Raw genomic sequence first — 23766 nt, 5'->3', positions numbered from 1 at the left:
CAATTTCATTTTATCTGGTAATAGTTACCCTTAGAGATATTTTTCTATAATGCTAATAATTTAAACTTATAAAATAAATGAAATTGATTTAATTTAATTTAATTCAAATTTAATTTTAATTAATTTCTAATTAAATGTTAATAATTTCTTTCTTTATTTTCATTTTTTTTTTTTTTTTTACCTAAAACTAAATTTAATTGATGTAAATCTAATGTATAAAGCCGATTGGCGTTGGAATAAATAAATAAAAATTACATTATAATGTAACGTAGCGCTTCATATAAGAAACTGAAAAAATTATAGTTTCGGATTGTAATTATTACAGATTTTGTAAGAATTACATTGTAAAATCCCGAGCCAAAATTAAAATACTAATTCGAGCCTCAAAAGCCTACTTTCTTTTAATGTTGTGCCTACTGCTGAATGTAAAATATTATTTTGACCCTTAATGTACTGAAAATAGGGTATGGATGCCAAAATTAAAGTTGTAGAATAATATTTTCAACCTCCAAAACCTAGGATCGCTTAGAACACCTTTTTTGCAGTACTTCAGCCTACTAAGAGCATAAGTAGGTTAATTTTACGATTTCATAGAACATAAAATTTCGTAAGTTTACAGTTGAATACATTAACTAAGCCCAATTTTGGACTTAGAATTTTTCTACTTTATGCTCTCAGTAAAATTTTCAAAGTTTTCACTTTAACTTTGAATATGAAAAATTAAAGTTCAAAAATTTGGTTAAAATATTATATATTAGTAGCAATAAGTATATGGACATAGGGTAATATAAACACACATATGATAAATTTATTACACTGTTTCAAACTCGAAAGTTTATTAGTAGAGAAAGTTAAAAAAAGTAATAGTAATTTCAATACCACAAATAAACAGTACTCATTTTTTTTAACACGGAAAAAAGTAAACTGTAATAAATAATAAAGTAAAAGCCCCAATTATTGACACTATAAGACACAAAGTTATGATTTGATTTTTTTAAGCATAAAATGTTAATATCGTTGAATTTTATTTGTGGTAATGTCTCAAGTAATGTTTTTACTAATCAATTTCTTTTTTTAAAATGATAATCAGTGATATTTACTAATTAATTTTAAATAATTAAATAGATTATCCGGATACACCAATTATTGACAGATTAAAAAACTGATTGATCTAATAATTATTGACATATCTAAGCCCCAATTAATGACACCTATACTGTGTATGTGTCAAATTATCTGCTTATTTTTATTTATCGAAACTCATTATTAAGTAATCAATACTATTAAAGTTTATTAATAATAATTTCCATAAAAGTGATTAATTACTATTAAAAATGTAAAAATTAATTTAAAAATAATTCATTGAATCAGAAAAGTTCAAACTCTTAAAGTAAATTTTTTAGGTCAAAGTAAAAAAAAGCGTCATATAACGCTGTCTACTGGCTGTCAATATGAGATACAACTTAAAAATTATCAACTAGTTATTGACACCCATTATTGAAATAAAATGCTTTTCTAACCAAAGTTGTTAAGAAAATAGATGCTCGTAAACTGGTTTGAACTGACAGTAATTTTTTTTCAATTTTTTAATTAATAAAAAATTTATATGATAGTTATTCTTATTACAGATAATTAAATATATTTAAAAATAATTCAGGGTGTCAATATTTAGACCCCTGTCAATAATTGGGGCTTTTACTTTAGTCGATTTATAATAAGTAATGATCTACTGAAAAAAATTGTTATTTTAAACAGTAAAATCGTAATTTAAATGATCACCTTATGATATTTATCATTTAAATGCTAGAATTTATTATTTACGTGGCGAAAATATTATTTCAAACAGTAATATTCGCTATATGAATGTCGAAATGTTAAAAGATGATAATTAAAAATTTAGACTTCGATATTTATCATTTCGTACTTAAAAAATGATCGCATGATGTGTGGGACTCTTTCTTCTCCTTATTTGTGAAGCTAATGCTCACCCGAGTCAAAGTTAAAAAACTAATTTCAGCCTCCAAATTCTACTCGAGGGCAAGGAGGCCGAAATCAGTTTTTTAGATCTATGGGTCATTCCATGTCAAATCGACCAATAGTTGAAATTGAACCCTTTCGATTTGGATGAATTTTGGTCAGAAATTTTCTTTTATCATAAAACGAAGTTCTGCCAAAGGAAAAAAAATAAAAAAATTTTTTTCGAAAGATATGCAAATTCAAAATTTCGCGATTTTTCCAGTTTTTCAATTTTGTTTTTGCAATATCTCGAATGCTATTATAGATACAGGAATAGTCTTTCGTTTGTTTAAAAGGGGGCACTTGAGAATATTTAAAAAAATATATTTTGGAAAAAAATTTTTAAAAATGCCAAATTTGTCAAATTTTGAATTTTTGAAAATCGTCAAAAATGAAGACCGCCATTAAAATTTTGGCTCAATTTTTTTTGTATGATACCTTGTAATGATCTTAAAAGATCTTGAAATTTTTGGATAGGGGTTTTTTTTTTTCAAAAATATGAATTTTTGAATTTCAGAAAAAATTTTTTTTTTGTTTTTTGCAACTTCTGTACAAGTTAAAGTTATGCAGATACATAATATTGTAATTTTGAGTATTTAGAAATAAAATGCACGACGTGAAAATATTAAATAATAAATTAATTTCAACTTTTTTTTATTTTTTAGACATAATCTTGCATCCTTAAAATAAGTCATCCTTAACGCATGATAGAATTTGTTAATTGTCCTTTTTTTACTTCATTTAAAGTTGTTGATGCCACTTGTCGTCTTATTAACATGTGAATAATTTGTAATTTAAGATTGAGAACTATGAATGTGCAGAAATTCGTAAGTAAATAAGTATTCGAAAGAACGAAAAAAAATTGATATTCTCATGAAATCATTTCTAATTTTTATAGAAAATTAATATCTGTTTGAGTTATTTGAGGTTAAAAACTGTAATTGAAGTGAAGAAACGGACAAAATATATCATGCGTTGAGAAAATAAATAATTATATCATGCGTAAAGCCTGACTTTTAGATTATGTCTAAAAAATGAATAAAAGTTGAAATTAATTTATTATTTAATATTTTCACGTCGTGCATTTGATTTCGAAATACTCAAAATTACAATATTATATATCTGCATAACTTTAACTTGTATAGAAGTTGCAAAAAACAAAAAAAAATTTTTTTTTGAAATTCAAAAATTTTTTTTTGAGATTAAAATTCATATTTTTGAAAAAACCCCTATCCAAAAATTTCAGGATCTTTTAAGATCATTACAAGGTATCATACAAAAAAAATTGAGCCAAAATTTTAATGGCGGTCTTCATTTTCGACGACTTTCAAAAATTCAAAATTTGACAAATTTTGCATTTTTTTAAATTTTTTTCCAAAATATTTTTTTTTCAATAGCCCAAAGTGTCCCCTTTTAAACAAACGAAAGACCATTCCTGTATCTATAATAGCATTCGAGATATTGCAAAAACAAAATTGAAAAACTGGAAAAATCGCGAAATTTTGAATTTGCATATCTTTCGAAAAAAATTTTTTTATTTTTTTTCCTTTGGCAGAACTTCGTTTTATAATAAAAGAAAACTTCTGACCAAAATTCATCCAAATCGAAAGGGGTCGATTCCAACTATTGGTCGATTTGACATGGAATGACCCCTATACATTTGGTTAATAAAACTCCTGATATTAAAATTTCTCCAACGTTCGTATGGCGTTGCGGATAAGTTGTAGTCTCGCGTGCGTTGGGTGTACTGTTCGAATCTCGGTTAGAGCGATAGGCGTTTTTAGAAAATTATTTATAAGGCAAGCGTTAAACTTAATTAAGATGAATGAATGTAAATGTGATGTGATACCTTATCCCCTCCCCCTCTACCTCCTTTAAAAAACTCCAAAAAAAAAAGTAAAAATCAAAATAAAAAAGAAAAATTATAAAAAACAAAAAAAAATAAACAAAGAAAACATTTTTATCAAATGTTTTTTTTAATGCTAATTTTTTTGTTAATTCACATAGCGAATTTTATAAATTATATGAGAATTATAAATTACTAGGATTTTAAATTTCGCGCTTCACGCGTCTTAACTTTTCAATCAATAAGGAATCAGGGACCATATTTTTGCGTTAATTCGATACTTAATTAACTTCACACTTATTTATATTTCATCTATTTAAAGAGGATAATGAATAAATAAAAAAATTTAAATTTAAAACTTTTCCCGCTCCCAGCAGCTATTTTTATTTAAATTCCTTCTTCCTTCCCTTCTTTCCTCTCACCTATTTCATATAAACCAATGAGGATCTTCTTCTCGATCGAACTGTAGACTTTGGAGGGTCATTTTAGGGTTCTGTAATACTAATTTCAACCTAAACTTAGTAAAAGTGGACAAAAATACCAAGTTTAGGCTGAAATTAAGGTTTTGCTGTACAGCTTGAGTTAATCTAAAAAACTGATTTCAGCCTCCTTACCCTCGAGTAGAATTTGGAGGCTGAAATTAGTTTTTTAATTTTGACTCGGGATGTAAATATTACATTGAAAGCTCTGAAAATTAATGTACAAAATTTGAATTAATAAAAATGTTATTTCGAACTGCAATTTTTCTAGTCTTTCATATATATGAAGCGACGCTTATTACTATTTATAATGTAATTTTTTTCTTTTTCTTTTTTCCGTGTGTACGGTATAATAAAAAACTTATAGAGATATAATAATAATAATAATTCGGACATGACACACTGATATATAAAAATTAAGTTAATTCATGAAAAAAATTTTTCAATTAATAACGTCCCCTACGGAAAAATTATATATCCTAGAATATATGCTGGAGTTTACGAAAATTCGCCGAAAAAATATATGCTAGGATATATGTGCTAGTATATATCCCAGTATATATCCCGGATATATCCATGGATATATATTTGCGCTCATATGTGTCCCGTTGTACGTAAAATTTTCTTGAGATCTATAGTCTGGTTTGTCGTTGAATCTACAGTCTGTTTCATAATCAATGCACGTAACACATGCATATACACTACCGACAGAAAGTTTTCGGACAAGATGAAAATTCATTAAAAAGATTATTAAAAGTAAAATAAATCAAGAAGAAAGTCAATGACACGATCGTACACTCTTTGTAAAATAAAATAGCATTTTCTTCATAGATCAAGTTAATTTGTTTATATATCATATTTAAATTAAAAAGTAAACAAGAAGGTTGTCCAGAAATTTTCTGTTGGTACTGTATCTTAGAATATATCTTAGGATATATTCTAGGATACATTGTAGGATATATTCTAGAATATATCCTACAATATATTCTAGGATATATGGTAAGATATATTCTAGAATATATCCTAAGATATATTTTTCGGCGAATTTTCTTATACTCAGCATATATTCCAGAATATATACTAGGATATATTCCCAGCATATATTCAAGGATACATAATTTTTCCGTGGGGGACATCATTTTAAAAGTTTAATCATATTGAATCGAGCAGAAAAATGATTGAATTAAGTAAAGTTTATTTGGACCAATAACTTTCCAGATCAAGAATTTTTCCACTTGATTCAAAATAATCAAATCATCAAAAATTACATTCTTAGTTCCAGAATGTTTCTCTTGAATCAAGTTAATTTTTTTGTCAGAATAGAAATATTCTTAATTTATTTTACTAATAAAATTTTTTACTACAAGATAAAATATTTGCAAGTTGAAGGAATAATTTATTTATTTCCTTTAAAAATTGTAAAACATAGTTAAATACAAAAAAGATATTTTATAAATAAATAAATATCAATAATTGAGAATTAATAATAATGTTCTTTTAAATGCATCATTCATTGACTAAGACTTCAAAATCAGTGCGCTTGTGAATCGTTCCTTTGTTAACAAACTTACACTTGTTATAACTTGGAGGAGAAAGTCGTCCGGATCGTTTACCGTGAAACTTTGGGAAGTATTTTTTCACCCAAGCTCGACAAATAGAGTAGAGTAGGCTTTCCATCTTCAGAAAAACCTCCAAAAACAGCTTTGTCCATTTTGTAGCCGTCACTTTTCCAGCGACTGCCAGTGTCACCAAGGAGCTATAGAAAATTAATATTATTATTTAAAAAGAAAATTTTTGAATTAATTGTCTTTATAAGTATGACCAAAACTACACAGAAAAAAAATTTATTTGAATCAAGAAAAAAATATTGAACAACTTCATTTTCTTGATTTGAGTAAAAAATTTCTTGAACTAAAAAATTTTTCTTGGTTTAAATAAATTTTACTTGATTCAATACAATGAAACTCTTCAAAATTATTTTCTTGGTTCAAGAATTTTTCTTTTGATCAAAGTTTATTTTTCTTTTAATGTATTAAAATGTATAATCAATATCATTATTATTTATTTATTTTTCAAATTAAAATGTAACGACATACCTCAAAATCAGATGATGAAGAGGCTTCTCCTTTCCAAATATACTTGCAAGTATTTGAGTGGAACAATGCCTTCACTACTTTACCTAGTACTGTCACACCATTTTTATTAACACGACACACGTATTCAACAGGACCTAGAGGAAATTTGTAAGCTTCAAGTGCATACCGTCTGTTACTAATTGTACCCGGAACCCAACATACTGTCTCTGATGAAACAAAAAATCATCAATTAGATGCTGCTTTGATTAAAAAAAAAAAAAAAAAAAAAAAAAAAAGAAATGAAACTTACTGTCATATTTAGCAGAGCACTCAACACCCTTGAGTGTAGCATTCCGCGCTTCTTGACAAATTCCTGATCGGCACCCGTAGGCTGTGGAGAGACACTCAGATGAATCAATACAGTTAGCTCCCTTGTAACCATAGCACTTGTCATGTTGATGATAATTTTCCTTAAAGAAATTAAAAGTTTAGTAAATCAGAAATGCACAATTTTATTAAATTTAAGCACTCGTTACTTTTTCTTATTCAATAATAAGACTTACTTGTAACTTTTCCGTACAACATATGATGTTCGATGCAGTTGAACATCTGATGTAAGCAAAATAAAGAAGACCAAGTAACAAAAACGACTTCTTTTTGATTACTTTGAATTAGAATAAATTTTTTTTTTTAATTATAATTATAAGTCACGTCAGATAAACAATGAAGTAAAGATATAATTTTGTCGATATTTATACTTTGGGAGTTTTGGGAGCAAGCCATACACGGAAAGATTAGAACCCGACTGGTTCGTGTTCTGCACCAGACTCAGTCGTGTGCCGGTTACTTTGCACGGATTCTGGTGCATCAACCGACTGAGTCGTGTGCGCACCAGAGTGAGTCGTGTTCTGCCCCAGACTTAGTCGGGTGATGTACCAGAATCCGTGCAAAGTAACCCGCACACGACTAAGTCTGGTGCAGAACACGAACCAGTCGGGTTTTAATCTTTCCGTGTAGATGAGGCCATTATATTTTTATCTATACAGTTCACAATGTGACGTTCATAAAGAAAAAATCATGAATATTAATGATAAAGTTAATGAAAGTCGGCATTGAACACGTAATTAACAACTTTCATACACGGAAAAAAGTAAACTGTAATAAATAACAGTCGATTTATAATAAGTAATGATCAACTGCTAAAAATTACCATTTCAAACAATAAAATCATGATTTTACTATTTACTATATAATATTTACCATTTAAACGTTACAATTTACTCTTTACATGGAAAAAAATACTATTTCAAATAGTAATATTCGTTATGTAAATGTTTGAAATGTTAAAGTATAATAATTAAGAATTCAGACTTTGATATTTATCATTTCGTACCTAAAAATGATCTTATGATATGTAAAAAGTATAAAATAAAGTTAGTAAATTTCTAATACAAGCATCGTCAATATTTACAAAGTAAAACGGTAAATTTTAAACGCAACGCTAAAAATCAAACTGTAATTATTGACTTGTTCGGACTGATAAAATGTATATTTTAAAAGTATAATTTTTACTGTTTCAAACGTCAAATTCTCCCAGAGTGAGACCCCCTTCTCTTTCATCTGAGTTCCCCTTCTCCTCATAATATCGACTATATATTAAATGGCAATTTTTACTGTTTGAAACTGTAATTTTTAAAGATGAAAGAGTCGTTATTTACTATAGTGACAGCTACTAATCACTTATTTTGGATATTAAATTATAAATTGTGGCTTTTATACTTTCTACATTAAGTTCTGTAATATTTATATTTTGGCTACCCTGATGTCCGCTTTACTGTTTGAAACTATAAAAATTAACCGGAATCCGAGTGAATATTACAGTTTACTTTTTTTCGTGTAGTACTTTTTTTATTAAAGACAGTAATTAATAAATTAGACCAAGTTGACGCAAGTATGTTCAATCCGAACAAAAACAGTTTCACTGTAAAAAATCGCGCCAAGTCCACGTTCATAAGACTTTTAAGAAAAAAAAATTTTTTTTCTTTACAAAAAGATATAAAATCAAAATATTAAAAAATCCAAGTAACCGATATGATTGTATATAATTTTCGGAAATTAAAAAACATTTTGTTGTAAATTTAAAAATTAAAGAAATAATTTTGGAACGTATTTAGTGTGCGTGGTTGCAAAATATTTTACTTTTAATAAAATTCGTAAAATCTATTTACTAAGACTGAAAAAAAATTTGACATACACAATGACGCATACCAAGTACGTTCCAAAATTATTTCTTTAATTTTTAAATTTACAACAAAATGTTTTTTAATTTCCGAAAATTATATACAATCATATCGGTTACTTGGATTTTTTAATATTTTGATTTTATATCTTTTGTAAAGAAAAAAATTTTTTTCTTAAAAGTCTTATGAACGTGGACTTGGCGCGATTTTTTACAGTGAAACTGTTTTTGTTCGGATTTTAGTATTTTTTGTAATTATAATAAAAATTGACAATTGGTATCAACTTAAATCTCGCGTTAGCTGAATTTTTTTTATAACAAACTATCCTCTTGAAGCTACAGTTTATGTAGAAATAATTCCAGCGCACCCTGGCGGGTGTAGGTTCAAGCTGTGAAATATTTTTTTCTAACTGTAGTTTCCTATCTATAGAAGGATTACCATGGATTCTCGAATTATTTAGTCTGTGACATGTCACTTTCTCCATAAGAAAAAAGTCAGGATCTAAAAATCTGGGTCGCTATAGTTTGTGCCAGTGAATTTAATTAATTTTAAAAAGAATTTATTATTTTCAAAGACCATTATTAATTAATATTGATAATATAACATATAACGTATTATTATAGAGTATCATTGAAGAAAAAAAAAGTCTGTAGAATGAATAAAATTTTGCAACCTGAAAATATCGTTCTGCTTATGGTAAACATACTCGGTAGTCTGGCGCTCCGTTTACAACGGATTTGAACGGAACTTGGCGCCAGATTCTACCGAATCTGTGGATATCAATGTCACAATACATTAATTTGGTAAGATAATTCCATTTTTCAATTTGCAAAACAAGATTTTTGTTAATTTATATAATTTTCATCTATAATCGATAAGGCAGGAATTGATGTTAATTTTAATTTCCAACCATTATCTTTAGCCGATTTATCTAATATTAACAAATTTTCGAATACCAAAGAGAATTTTAATTCAAAACGAACCAAACTAAAAAGTAAAAAATAAATAATAGTTTAAAAAAACTAAAAAACACGTTTTTTATAGAAAACCAAACTAAAAAATAGAAAATAAATATAAATTAATAATAATATAAATAAGAAAAAAATGTATTTGATTTTAAAAAACGCGTGGGGTGCTTTTTAAGACTTTATCGAAATGATAATCCTTCTCATATCTGTCAATAAAATATTTATAACTATTTATACCATGCACCCTACGCTTTTTTACAATCACATACATTTTTTTTTATTTACACTATTATTAATTTATATATTTATTAAAATTTATTTTCTATTTTTTAGTTTTGTTTTCTATAAAAAGCGTGTTTTTTAGTTTTTCTTAAACTATTATTTTTTACAATGAAATAAATTTTTTTCTTACTTACACTATTATTAATTTATATTTATTAACTTTTTTTATCGCGAAAATCTTTGTGACATTGAATGTTTCTACAATCATCATGATTATTGATTATAAAGACCATAATAAATTCTGCGCCGAGTAAAACAAAGTGACAAATATAAGTTGACGCTCATCTAAATCTTAATTTCCAATTTTTTATAGTCAAACGACATTGGAACCGATCTTATCTACAATTAGCCTACATTTATTAAATTTTATATAATTTCACTCATTTTATAACATTTATAAAATTACCATTTATATTAAGATCTAAAATTAAAAAACTTAAATTCAATTTTGTAACACATTATGTAGGTTTTTTTTTTTTCGAATCCCATGAAATTCAAAAAAGTTCAATAAAATTACAATCAAATATATAAGTACATAACAGCAACCGGCAACAATATTTTGTGAACTCCAGTGTTGATCGATTGATGACTTCAAACAATTTTCCAGTGCAAATTCTTGAAAAATTCAACTTTTAATCAATAGCAATGCACCACACTTGAAGCGTCCATGACATTTGAGCAAAAATTTGTCAAAATTTACACTGAAAGAAAAATTATTAATTACTATTTATGATTAATTAATATCCATGAAAAAATTTTCTGATATGGCCTGATATAAATTAATATGAAAATAAGTTATATCCGGCCGCATCACACTGTTAGAGACAAAAATCACTAATTATACGCTCTTCTGGCTATGCAGAATAAAAATGCTATGAGAAAAATATAATTTTTTTTGCTGTACACCTTTTTGGCTTTAAGAAAAAAAAATTCTTAAAGTTGAAAGAGTGTGCATAAAAAATTTATTTTCATTTTCTAATTTTCCACTTCAGAAATTGAACGTTTTTAACTTCTTGCTATAAAAATTAAAAATTTTTAAAAAGTAAAGAAATTATTAAACTCACTTAAATTAAAAAAAAATCAAGCTTAAATCAAATCCCGACCTTTTGACGTCCTGTAAGTTTATTTCAGAAAATTTTTAATTTTCATAGCCAGAAATTCAAAAACTATCTTTCTTACAACTCTCTTAAAATAAATCAGTGGAGTTTCACTGATTCCAACCATTGAATGACAATTTCACTGGTGAATCAGTGGATTTCACTGATTTAACCAGTGGAAATAGTAGCGGGCAGATATTTTGTTCACTCAATCAGTAAATTTCACTGATTCACCAGCGAAATTCCACTGATTCATTTTAAGAGAGAATAGAGTGGAAGAAAGTTGAAAAATGAAAATAAACTTTTTTTTTTTGCTTTAAGATTTTTTCTTTCAAAATAAAAAAGGCGTATAAAAAAATGTGTTTTCTATTAAATTCTATTAAATTTTTACATTCCTCAGTCGAAAAAATTAGGAAAACGGTTGACCCTGAAGGCCATACCTGCAACTTCCCGCTAATTCCATACCTACTCGAGTCAAAATTTAAAACGTATCTCAAGCGTCTCAGGCATCTAAAACGTATCTCAAGCGTCTCGAGCGTTTAAAACGTACACGGAAAAATTAAAACCAGATTGGTTATTGTTCTGCACACGACTCACAAGGAAACTCTCTCCGGTGTCCCCCTCCGATTTTGATGAAACTGAGATATGTTATTCTCCGTCGAAATCTAAGAGACACGTATTTTTTTTTATCTGCGGAAAAACATTTCTAGGGGGTGAAACTACCCCTCAAAGTTTAGCCTCCAAAGGGGTGTTTTTCAAGTTTGGCATACTTGCAGTTTAAATAATCGAATGGGACCAATTGCATAATTTTCAGGGTGGAAAATCATGAAAAATGCTTTTGGTTTTATAATAAAACAATGGATAGAACAAAAGTTATGAGGGTTGAAAATCACAAAACTTTTATAAAAAAAAAACTATTCGATGGATTTCAATGAAACCAACGGCAATCGGAAGAGGAAAAAAAAGTAGAGAATACGTCTTTCGGGGTTTTTCCGAAAAATTAAGTTTAGGGGGTGAACATCCCTTAAGCATATCTACAGTGACCACCAAGAAAATATCGTTTTTTATATTAATTTCGATATGAATTCATCAATAATAATTTGTTCGTACATTTCTAGCATTTAGAAAATAATAATAATATTATATCTTAATATTTTACTTACTTGTTTACTTCTCATCCCAAACTTTATTTTGTGTATCGGGACATCAAATATTATAAATGTCATGTAATGTGAATCTGTTTTGGAAAAAAAAAAAAAAAGAAAAAATGCTTACAATATATGCTTTACTATAATCAAATTAAATTTAAAAATAATTTACAAATGATTTTTTATAAAAATATTTAATATTTCTGATGTTTATGAAATTTAATACTTAAATTCATCATTTTGTCATATGCAGATCTATTCAATATATGTTTTGCAATCGTGATGTTCATGAAAAAAATGTTGAAAACACAACGACTTTTTGCACCATGAACAGCGGATAATTGCTATATTTTGACAACCAGGAACCTCACAATGAGAATTGCATGATCCGTGAAATGCAAAATCCACAGGATTTTCGAACTCATCTGGTTTTACTTCTGTGTAGCCACTTTTGTACCACGAGTACTTGAATAAATTTATGTACCGAGGAGATGACAATTGGATATGTGTAAGTGATTGTAATTTTATAATGTTATTTCGTAAATGCAAGTTTATGTCCAAATTCATCAAAACTGTACGATCCGAAAAATATCGAACAAAATTTTTCCATACTCGGAATCCAAAAACATCAAGCGGTTGAATTTTCCCAGTTGTACCTTTTGGTAAGATCATTACTTCAGTATCTTTATTTGTTGGTTTAACGCTTTGTACAACTTGAGGACAATGCCCAGTCCATGAGTCAATTAGTAATAAAGATTTTGGGCCCACATTTGGAAGAAACACCCTCTCCAACCAAATTTTGAAATGATCTGAAAATTTAAAAATATGAACTATTTGTATCAACAATAACTTATGCGCAAACCAGAAAAAAAAAAATAAAGAATAATTCGTACCTGATGTAAGTTTTCCTGATTTTGATGCTTCTATGTATACATTATGAGGTCTAAAAAGTGTTGTTTCAACTATTGGTCCAAATTTACCACTTGGTTCTTTTAGAACCAAAAAAAGTGGGGATAAAAGCTTTCCATCAGCGGATACAGTTGGTTGAACTGTGTAACTATGGGTAGTAGAAGTAACAGATTGTACAAGACATTCTACTTGCTTCTCTCCTTCAACAGCTAAAGTTCGACCAGAATGCATTTCCAACTGAAAACCACTTTGATCTGAATTATATACGTTTGCTAATTCATAAATTTTAATTTTTTGTTTTACATTATTGACGAATTCCTCAGCTTGCTGTTTTAATGATTTACTATCTTCAATGGTTTTGGACGTGATAAACTTATTTATTTTTCTTGATACGATGCGATGTGCTCTTTTGAATGACGCGATCCACTTTGTTGATGCTTTAAAACGGAAATCTTCCGCACCAATTTCTTTTTGAGCTTGTAAGGCCCATCTTTTTATGTCACAATCATGTACAATTAAACCTGCATCTATAGCTGCTTTGAAATTTTGTAATGTATATTCACAAATTCTTGCTAATTTTTCCTTATAAGTCCCTCCCTGATTTAAAGTATGAGCCCATATTCGTAACTGTCGCACAGATTATACCTTTCTAAATTTTTGTCTAACACTGTCTAAACTTAAATTTCTTTTTTTGCCACTACGCCAGTACTCGACGGCTTTCAATTTATATTCATAAGATAAATCTTCAACATCCTTAGTGCATTCGTCGATAGGTGTTTCTTGATCAACTAGTGCATTTGCCCAATCTTCATCTTCCACGACTTCCATCGTCCAATCTTTATACGGTTCTTGAAAATGCAAAGAACTTTCTTCGACCATTTCGACTCCGGAGTATTCGTTCATAGCATTGAGTAAAATATTTTCAAAACTTTCTTTGATTTGTATTTCTTCGTCATTTACTGGCGATTCTGGAATGTTCATGACTTGAAATGTTGTTAAGAGTAGTCTTATAACATTTATAGGATTGACTTTCATTTTGCTCTATGTACTAAAATAAAGATTTTCGTACAATTTTAAATTATTCACTTATTAAAAAAAAAAAAAAAAAAACACGATTATAATATTGAATTATAAAAGATGAAGTACATCGCAGTAACTAAACTAATCTCGAAATGATACATTTATTTATACTATGTTGTTTTTCACATTACTGACTCATATATACTAAAAATATAATTATCTCTTTTTTTGTATGAGATAACGATGAATGATTATTATGATTATAATAAATCATTATAAGCATTTTTTCTTTTTTTTTTTTTTTTTCCAAAGCAGATTCACATTAAATGACATTTTTAATATTTGATGTCCCGATACACAAAATAAAGTTTGGGATGCGAAGTAAACAAGTAAGTAAAATATTAAGATATAATATTATTATTATTTTCTAAATGCTAGAAATGTACGAAAAAATTATTATTGATGAATTCATATCAAAATTAATATAAAAAACGATATTTTCTTGGTGGTCACTGTAGATATGCTTAAGGGATGTTCACCCCCTAAACTTAATTTTTCGGAAAAACCCCGAAAGACGTATTCTCTACTTTTTTTTCCTCTTCCGATTGCCGTTGGTTTCGTTGAAATCCATTGAATAGTTTTTTTTTTATAAAAGTTTTGTGATTTTCAACCCTCATAACTTTTGTTCTATCCATTGTTTTATTATAAAACCAAAAGCATTTTTCATGATTTTCCACCCTGAAAATTATGCAATTGGTACTTGGTTATGTACTTATGTTATGTACTTATGTACTTGGTGTGCGTGGTTGCAAAATATTTTACTTTTAATGAAATTCGTAAAATCTATTTACTAGGACTTTAAAAAAATTGAAATACACAATGACGCACACCAAGTACGTTCTAAAATTTTTTTTTTAATTTTTAAATTTACAATAAGATTTTTTTTAATTTCCGAAAATCATAAACAATCATATCGGTTACTTGGATTTTTTAATTTTTTTATTTTGTATCTTTTTGTAAAGAAAAAAAAAAAATTTTTTTTCCTAATAGTCTTATGAACGTGGACTTGGCGCGACTTTTTTACAGTGAAACTGTTTTTGTTCGGATATACAGGGTAGTCGAAAAGTATCCATCGAAACGTTGTTATTTTTAAATTCGATAGAAATACCATTTAATATGAAATATATTATTCATATTATTAATCAATTCTAAAAATGGTCAATTAAATATTTTACTTTTTATTTAACTTAGTAATAATTTCTTTTTAATTAATATTTTTTTAAAAATAATAACAATTTTATGATTTAAAATACGTAAAATAAAATATAAATATTGTAGTAAGGGAAAAGCCCTAAGTAGCTGCTTATGTACCAGTACACGCTCACTCCATGTATTCACAAATATAGTTATACTAATACATGGAGTGAGCATGTACTGGTACATGAGCGGCTACTGGGGCTCTAACCTTACCTATTACATTTAGGTATCTTTTTATTGAGTTCATAATTTTTTAATACAGGCTTAATCATTTTGTTTATCAAATCTAGTAATTCTATCCAGATTTATTTAAATTTATTTTATAGATCATTTTAATAATTTTTCGGAATTTTATTGAAAACAAAATCTAGTTTTGTGCTACAATATTTAAAAGTCTTTTACTTCATGTAATTAGTTCATTTTAATTCATGTAATTAATATTTTTTTTGAAAAAATATTAATTAAAAAGATATTATCAATATGTTATATAATTAGTAATGAACTATTTTATAAGATAAATATATTTTAAATAAAAAACAAACAAAATAGCGTGGAGAACTGGCACAAATGAGTAATAGTCTATACACTACACGGTCAGCTGCTACGAACTATAGGCGCCGCCATATCGGCCTTGGCTGTTCTGACGAGCGCCTTCCACTTTATCCCTACTCGGCGGCCGACCGTCACGCGATGCAACACACAGACGAAAAAGTTTGAGACGATGTAATAAAAGTTTCACTTTAAAAATGAAAAAAAAAAACAACTTTTTTTTTTTCACTTTCTTGCGATTTCTCGAAATCTACTGGTCTGAATCGGTTCCAACTTACAGGAAATCTAAGTTTGACGAAACCCTTTCGAATGACATCAACTGCGATCAAATCGGTCAAGCTGTTTAAAGGTATAAGAGGTTTACATACAGACAGACACACAGACAGACACACAGACACACACACACACACACACACACACACACACACACACACACACACACACACACACTCGGGGCAGAAGAGATACTGCTACCGGGCGCGTCTCCCCGAGCGGATGGGAGAACGCTCGCTGTCCTTGGATGACACTTAATCTCTTAGTTGATGAGGTACAGCGGGTAGGAGCCAAGCAAAATAACCAAACAAAATACGCTCCCGTGGACAAAACTCCCCTTTAATGGGTTGGTCACACTAACTGACCTAACAAGACGATCGTTCTCTGCTGTGACCCACTGGGAGTGACCGGAACCTGTATCGTAGTTTCCGACGATGCAGGCCACGGCTGATGTGAGCTTGCTCTACCGAGGTGTAAGTTGCAGCAGTGGATCAGGAGCCAGCCACTTCGGGCCTTGATCAGGAAGTACGCAGTGAGTGTTAGAGATCGGAATCTTCACCGCTCCGAGCGAGTCTAGTCCGTCCGTGTATTCCGGGACTGGCTAAGTGTCGGCTAGGCCTCAGGGAACTGGGGTAGGAGTACTATCTCCGAGGGTACACCCGTTCCTAGTTATGGCAACCCGCTCCACTCCGTACGATGCGCTGGTAAATTAAAAAGTATGAGTAATGCACAGGAAACAAACAAGAGTGAAAACGGGCCTCATGCCCAGCAAGACGCACTGCTACTTAGTGCAAAGATGAAGAGGACAGATGCGCTGGTACATCTGGAGAAGCTAGTCAGTGGACAGCAGGACTTTCTCCAAACCAAGCAAAATGTCCACAAGGAGATCAAGTTGAAGTCGACGAACATCTGCAGTGCCCTGAGAAGGTTCAAAAAACTGGATCAAGAATGGCAGGAGATCCAACAACAACACGGTAATATCGTGATGAAAACGAGTGTGACAGCGGTTTCACCAGCAAAAGCCGACAAGTTTGTCGAGGAGATGGACACAGGTGGCAAGGGTGACGTCGAGTCAGTTGTCGAAGACGGAGAGGAAACTGGAACTGATATCAGGCCCGGGAAAAGGAAAGAACGAAATTCCCCAGACTCAATGACCAGCCGTACTAAGAAGAAGAAGGACCTTAAACCAAGTCCCCCGAAAAACGCGGTAACACAGAACGGCGGAAAAAAGGAGGTGAATGAATGGCAAAAAGTCCAGTCAAGGAAGTCCAAGAGAGAGCAAAGAGTAGAAAAGCTCCAGAAGCAACCGCCGAAGGAGTCCAGGCCAGAGCCTAATCGGAAAGAACCGCGCAAACGGATCAGGCCGGACGCACTGATCATCCGCCCCGCAGAGACGGCAAAGTATGCTGAAATTCTGAAGCGAATAAAGCAGGACGTCCCTGACGAACAGGTCCGTACTACAGTGGATAAGATCCAAAGAACTAGGACCGGGAGCTTGCTGATTACGCTTTCGATGAAGAGCGCTGACCGAGGCCAAGCCTTACAGAAGACCATCGCAGACATCCTCCAAGAAGACGCGAAGGTAATCTGCAAAGGGCCACAGGAAGACGTCGAAATCCGAGATCTTGACGGTACCACAACCAAGGAGGATATTCAGGCTGCCTTGCAAACGGAAATCGGAGAAACCTGCGAGATACCACTAGGGACAATTAAGATTCATAAGGCCTACAGAGGTACTCAGACAGCTGTTGTGACACTACCAGCAGCTGCAGCGCGGAAGATATTGACAGGAAGCGGTAAAGTCCGGATCGGCTGGGCCAACTGCCGAATCAGAGCTACGAGGAGACCAATCCAATGTTTCAAGTGCTGGCACTTTGGACATCTTGGATCCCAGTGCAAGAGCAATGTGGATCGGTCTAAGCTATGTATTAGGTGCGGACAAGAGGGACACAAGATTGCTGAATGCAAAAACCCAGCGAAATGTGTATTATGCGCGGATCAAAGTGCGGAGAACTCGGCGCATCATGCCGGCGCATCCAGGTGCCCAGTATTTAAAGAGGCTCTCCAGAAGATAACAAACAAACAGACATGAAGATATTGCAGCTAAACCTAAACCATTGCGAAGCTGCACATGATCTGCTTATGCAAACAGCAAGAGAACTAGAGTTAGACTTAGTAATGATAGCAGAGCCATACAGATACCTGAATACCCAGCCTTGGGAATCTGACAGCACCACCAAGGCTGTCATCTGGTCTTGTGGTAAGCATCCCTTCCAGAGTGTAGTTAACAATGATAATGCCGGCTTTGTAGCAGCAACAGTTAACGGCATCCGTTTCTACAGCTGTTATGCACCACCTAGCCTATCCATTGTTGAATTCACTGAATTCTTGGACAAACTGACCGAGGACGCCAAGCAGTACTATCCGGTCGCGATTGCCGGTGACTTCAACTCCTGGGCAGTAGACTGGGGCAGCAAGCAGACAAATGCGCGAGGAAAAGCACTCCTAGAAGCTTTCTCTACACTAGATGTAGTCCAGCTTAACAGTGGTGATACGCCAACCTATACTAAAGGAGAAGCAAGCTCTATCGTAGATCTCACTTTCGTCAGCAGCAGCCTCATCAGTGGGAAATACGACTGGAAGGTGATGGATATCTACACAGCCAGTGACCACAAGGCAATTCTCTGGGAAATATCACATGACCGGAATACAAGAAGACCAATCAAGTCATTCAATACCATTGGATGGAAAGTGAAGCCTTTTGACACAAGCACATTGGTAATAGCCCTTAATAGTGAACCGATTACTACTGGATCCGCAGAAGAAATGACCAAGGACCTGATGAAAAGAGTTGTCCAGGCCTGTGACGCCAGTATGGTCCGGAAACACAGCATAAGCCAACGCCCGGCAGTGCACTGGTGGAACGACCACATCAGTGTTCTTCGGAAAGAGTGTCTAAAGAAAAGAAGAATATCCCAGCGTGGCTATCGACGACCTAACTCTGCGGAGCTGGTCGCAGAATACAAAAAAGCCCGTCGATCATTGAACAAAGCCATCAAGGATAGTAAGAGACAATGCTGGAAAGAGCTCATCAACGAGGTGGATAAAGACGTGTGGGGTAGGCCTTATAAGGTGGTTATGACCCACCTAAAAAAACAACAAATGCCATCACCTACGTGTCCTCAACTTCTCCAGAAAATGCACTATTCCCACAGCAACGCAACTTCGATTACCAGTTGGCGCCAGGCGAACTGGATGACACTCCACCTGTCACTGAAGAAGAACTGCTGGAGGCCTGTAACCGTGTAGGGAATAATAAAGCGCCGGGATTGGACGGAATCCCTAATATAGCCTTGAAAACTATCATAAAGGCAGCTCCAACATTATTCCTAGACGTTAATAATTCATGCCTTAAGGAGGGGACTTTCCCGCATAAGTGGAAACAGCAACGATTGGTACTGTTACCTAAAGGGAAGAAACCACCGGATGAACCGTCATCTTACCGCCCACTTTGCATGCTAGATACAGCGGGTAAGATATTTGAACGCATAATTCACCAGAGAATTGAAGCAGTAGTCAACCCACTCCTGGCAGACAATCAGTATGGATTCCGGAAAGGATGATCAACCCTGGACGCAATCAAACTGGTTGTTGATACGGCCAAGGAAGCAATCGCAGGAACCAGATGGAAGGGTGGAACGAAAGAGTATTGCCTGGTGGCGACCCTAGACATCAGAAACGCATTCAACTCCGCCAATTGGGAATGCATCATGCAGGCCCTCCAAGAGAAGAATGTACCAGAATACCTTCTTAAGATCATAACAAGCTACTTTGAAAATAGGGTCTTGAAGTATGACACGAAGAACGGTCCGAGGGAGTATGATATTACTGGAGGTGTACCACAAGGTTCAGTCCTAGGCCCGCTCCTGTGGAATATTATGTATGACGGTCTATTAAGACTAACTCTGCCAAGAAACGTCAAACTCGTAGCATATGCAGATGACGTAGCCGTAGTGATTGTTGCCAAACACCTTGACGAGATAAACCATATGTTCGATCTCACTTTTGAGCGCGTTAACCGGTGGATGGACGCAGTGAACCTGCAACTGGCGCAACACAAGACTGAGGCAGTGCTTATTACCAGCAGAAAAGTGGTAGAGACCATTAAGCTAAAAATCGGCGAACAAGAAATCACATCACAACCTTATATCCGATATTTGGGAGTGATGCTTGATGCCCGACTCAACTTCAAGCAGCAAGTGGAACATGTCAGTGCCAAAGCGTCAGTAGTGAGGGCTAGTCTCGCACGACTGATGCCGAACGTCGGAGGCCCAAAACAGAGCAGGAAGTTATTATTGTCATCAGTAGTTATATCGGTGCTCACTTACGGAATATCCATTTGGGCCGACGCATTAAAGACACAAGAATCATGGAGAAAGGCTGGACCAGTATATCGACTGAGTGCCCTACGAGTAGCTAGTGCCTTCCGCACTATATCAGAAGAAGCAGTGTGCGTCATTGCTGGAACCCTACCTCTTAGAGTTCTAGCAGAGGAAAGACGGGCCCTTTACCAACGAAAAAGGTCAACTGCACTGATCCCTGAAGAACTTAGAATTGAAGAACGGCAGAAGAGCATAGGCCGATGGCAACTACAATGGGATGCTGCAGAGAAGGGTAGGTGGACGCACCGTCTCATACCTCGGATCGACATTTGGCTTAACCGGAATCACGGTGAGGTCAATTACTCTCTTACGCAGATGTTGTCGGGACATGGGTGTTTTCGAGAGTATCTACACCGCTTTAAGCACGATGACTCTTCGGAGTGCCCGTCCTGCCCAGGAGCTGCTGAAGACGCGGAGCACGTCTTCTTTGTATGTCCTCGTTTCGATCCACAGCGTGAAGAACTGGAGAGGATCCTGAACCAGAGAATGCAACCAGATTCACTAGTAGAAGCAATGTTGTCATCAGAAGCTGCCTGGAACGCTACCAACACGTTTGCAACAGAAGTCCTTAAAGACTTGCGTTCCACCGAATGAAAAAGAGCAAATGCCTGACGGCGGTTTCCATGAGGGATTAGAGGAAAGAAGAAAAAGGGGTTTAGGGTTTAGTGGGTAGGGGCGTTAAAAAACACACACATACAGACATAGTGACATCCTTGCGAGGATAGTCAGGGAAGCTTCCTGTAACCTTTAAACGTCGAGATCTGATGAAAACTCGCTTTTCGCAAAACGTGGTAAAACCAATAACTTCCCGATTTTTGAAAATCTTAGATTTTCTTAGCAGGAAGTTAAAAAAAGTAATAATTTCGTAATTGTCTAGTTCAATAAACTGCTAAATCAATTTTTTTTTGATACGACATGTTAATTTAAGTTCAAATTAATAGAAAGTATAAAATGATTATAAATTATTTTTTCATTCAAGCCATATATGACTATATTCGAAAATTTTCTCTCGAGTAGCATTAATTTACTGTATCAATCTTAAAATAAAAAAAAAAAAATTACTTACAAATTACAGAAAAGTAACATCTAAAGATTGTAAGTCCCCGTCATCTTCTAAAAATTTTTGCGCTTGATTCGTAAAACGCTCTTCCATCTTAGAAAATAAAATCCCAACAGTATACCATTTCATAGAAGAAACAAAATTACTAATGAACACATAATCAATTTTAACTTCAAACACAATTAATAAATACTATTTACCTTAGCTCCTTCAGCTAATGCTAGCTGACTCAAATCTGTAATCAGCCATAATTTGTACCTCGTCCACTTTTCCTGAAAAAAAAATCCGCTTTTAATCTATTGTCCAAAAATAATATCATCAAGATCAAATTTAAATACCGCTATTTTAGCTATCGAATAATAGATTATCAATACAAGAAACACGAGAATAACCGTAGCATACCACAGTCCGTACATAAAAAGCTCCATTGGCTGGAGAGTCGCATTTCCTTTCCATATCTGGTTGATATCATACCCGACAATAACAGCTATGCCAGTCATATTGATAATAGCGATTCCCAGTTGTGGTGAAAAGAACCAGAGTACGTCTAAACGTATATCATCTAGGTCTTCTAGAATGTTACTGACAAACAAAATTTTCCGTTGGCGTGATGCGTTGTTGATCGTCTGTTCCCTTTTTTTTAGGGACCTTAAGTTACTAATATCGTCGTTATCGACCTTGACAATCGCGTAGTGGAGCTGTATGAAGCGCTTAATGACAACATCAAGCGACATGACATATTGCAGCACTAAAAAGTTTGAAAAGACACACGGATAGACTGTCATGAAAAATTGGAAAAATGGTTTGCCATCCAATTCAATGTACTTTGCTACTAGCCCACCGGCACAAACTACCAAGTTGGCAATCATCACACAATAGGCACTGCAGCCGTTTCTCACTTTGCGACCCGTGATTTGCATCAGCCTATCATCAATTTCTTGCACTTCATTCAAAGGGTTTATCAATGTGCTCTGTCTACACCCATAGATGACCAGGATGATGCCCACTATTCCTAATGAAGCGCACTGCAATAATTTCTGTTCCCGTACTATCATTACTCCAATCTTCTTCGGCAGTATTTCCGGAAAATAAACCATGTAACAGTAATCAACATAGGCTAAGCCAAGGCTGTAGAGTACGTTCCAATAGGTTCCTAGAAGTGATGTGGAAAATCCGTAATTGTAATAGTAAAGAGCAGGGTTCCATTTAAATATCTTCATGTAATTAAAGTGCCATGGAAGCAATCCTATAGATTTGAACAAGATGAAGTACAGTAGCCCTAAAAATCCAATGCTCATATTTGATAAACTTTTAGTCAATGCACTTCGATTGATGAAACCTTGCGCCATCCTAAATTGTTTTTAGAGGACGGTAAAAAGCTAGTTGTTTTTATTGTCGCTGAGCGATGAAGACTGACAACTAGTGAAGTTTAGTGCGAAAATATCGATTTCAACAAGGTATTGCGTGAGTGTTGAATTAATTTTTGTAATTTACTTAGCTTCGTAATGGAAAATGTTACATGTTAATGCACGAAGTTATGTGTGGTAGAACATTGATGTGCAGGAATGAATTTGTGGTGGATTTTATGACTGCTTATGAAGGCTGAATACATATTTACATTTTTTTTATGTTCGCAAAGCATATTTTAAGGCAAGAATTTTATTGACGGGTGGTAAAATCGATTATGATGCTACTGTCTGTTTAAAGTAGCTAATGTATCTTATATTTAATTGGAATTTTAGCGTGATGAAATTTTATAAAAATACAGTACTAACACTAATGAAAACGATTTTGCTAAAAAACAAAAGACAGGATAACTTAAAATATGTTGTAGTAACAAATAAACACGCTTCTAGCAACAAATTCATTAGTTCTGTTAACAAAATTAGTCAACGTAACAATATGATTTTATTGTCTTAGCAAAATTATTTTGCTGCCAAAAATAAAATGCTTAGAATCTCCTCTTCATATTAAGGTTTTAATTTGCAGTTTTTTTATTATTGTAACAATTAAAAAATCATGGATATAGTTCACTCTGCAGGCTAAAAGATTTATTATTGACTATTTTAATGGTTGATTTCAAATATTTACCGTAAAATAAATTG

General features: G+C 32.7%; 2 protein-coding genes across 2 annotated transcripts; both read right to left on the bottom strand.

The window, feature by feature from the left end:
* Positions 1-10384: 10384 nt before the first annotated feature.
* On the bottom strand, positions 10385-23439 carry LOC123266629. Its single transcript, XM_044730956.1, has 4 exons — positions 22000-23439; positions 21862-21933; positions 21668-21754; positions 10385-10607 (listed from the first exon to the last, which is right to left on the bottom strand). The coding sequence occupies exons 1-3, from the start codon at positions 23008-23010 to the stop codon at positions 21671-21673; spliced, it is 1167 nt and encodes a 388-aa protein (XP_044586891.1). The 5' UTR covers positions 23011-23439; the 3' UTR covers positions 10385-10607; positions 21668-21670.
* On the bottom strand, positions 12346-13576 carry LOC123266632. The gene is made up of 2 exons (XM_044730958.1): positions 13045-13576; positions 12346-12960 (listed from the first exon to the last, which is right to left on the bottom strand). Exons 1-2 carry the CDS (start codon positions 13289-13291, stop codon positions 12407-12409), a joined length of 801 nt encoding a protein of 266 aa, XP_044586893.1. The 5' UTR covers positions 13292-13576; the 3' UTR covers positions 12346-12406.
* Positions 23440-23766: the final 327 nt, after the last annotated feature.

The sequence above is a fragment of the Cotesia glomerata genome, linkage group LG6 (genome assembly GCF_020080835.1).
Source record: "Cotesia glomerata isolate CgM1 linkage group LG6, MPM_Cglom_v2.3, whole genome shotgun sequence".
NCBI lineage: Eukaryota > Metazoa > Arthropoda > Insecta > Hymenoptera > Braconidae > Cotesia > Cotesia glomerata.
Note: the sequence above shows the minus strand (reverse complement) of the source record. Positions and strands in the feature narration are given on the sequence as shown.

What these genes read in the sequence shown, in the direction of transcription:
- LOC123266629 (XM_044730956.1), bottom strand. Translation starts at nt 23,010, where the DNA reads ATGGCGCAAGGTTTCATCAATCGAAGTGCATTGACTAAAAGTTTATCA. An exon ending in ATTCGATAGCTAAAATAGCG is followed by an intron (nt 21,934 to 21,999) that starts GTATTTAAATTT and finishes TTTTTTTTTCAG; the next exon opens with GAAAAGTGGACGAGGTACAA. An exon ending in CATTAGCTGAAGGAGCTAAG is followed by an intron (nt 21,755 to 21,861) that starts GTAAATAGTATT and finishes TTATTTTCTAAG; the next exon opens with ATGGAAGAGCGTTTTACGAA.
- LOC123266632 (XM_044730958.1), bottom strand. Translation starts at nt 13,291, where the DNA reads ATGCATTCTGGTCGAACTTTAGCTGTTGAAGGAGAGAAGCAAGTAGAA. An exon ending in ATCAGGAAAACTTACATCAG is followed by an intron (nt 12,961 to 13,044) that starts GTACGAATTATT and finishes TTAAATTTTCAG; the next exon opens with ATCATTTCAAAATTTGGTTG.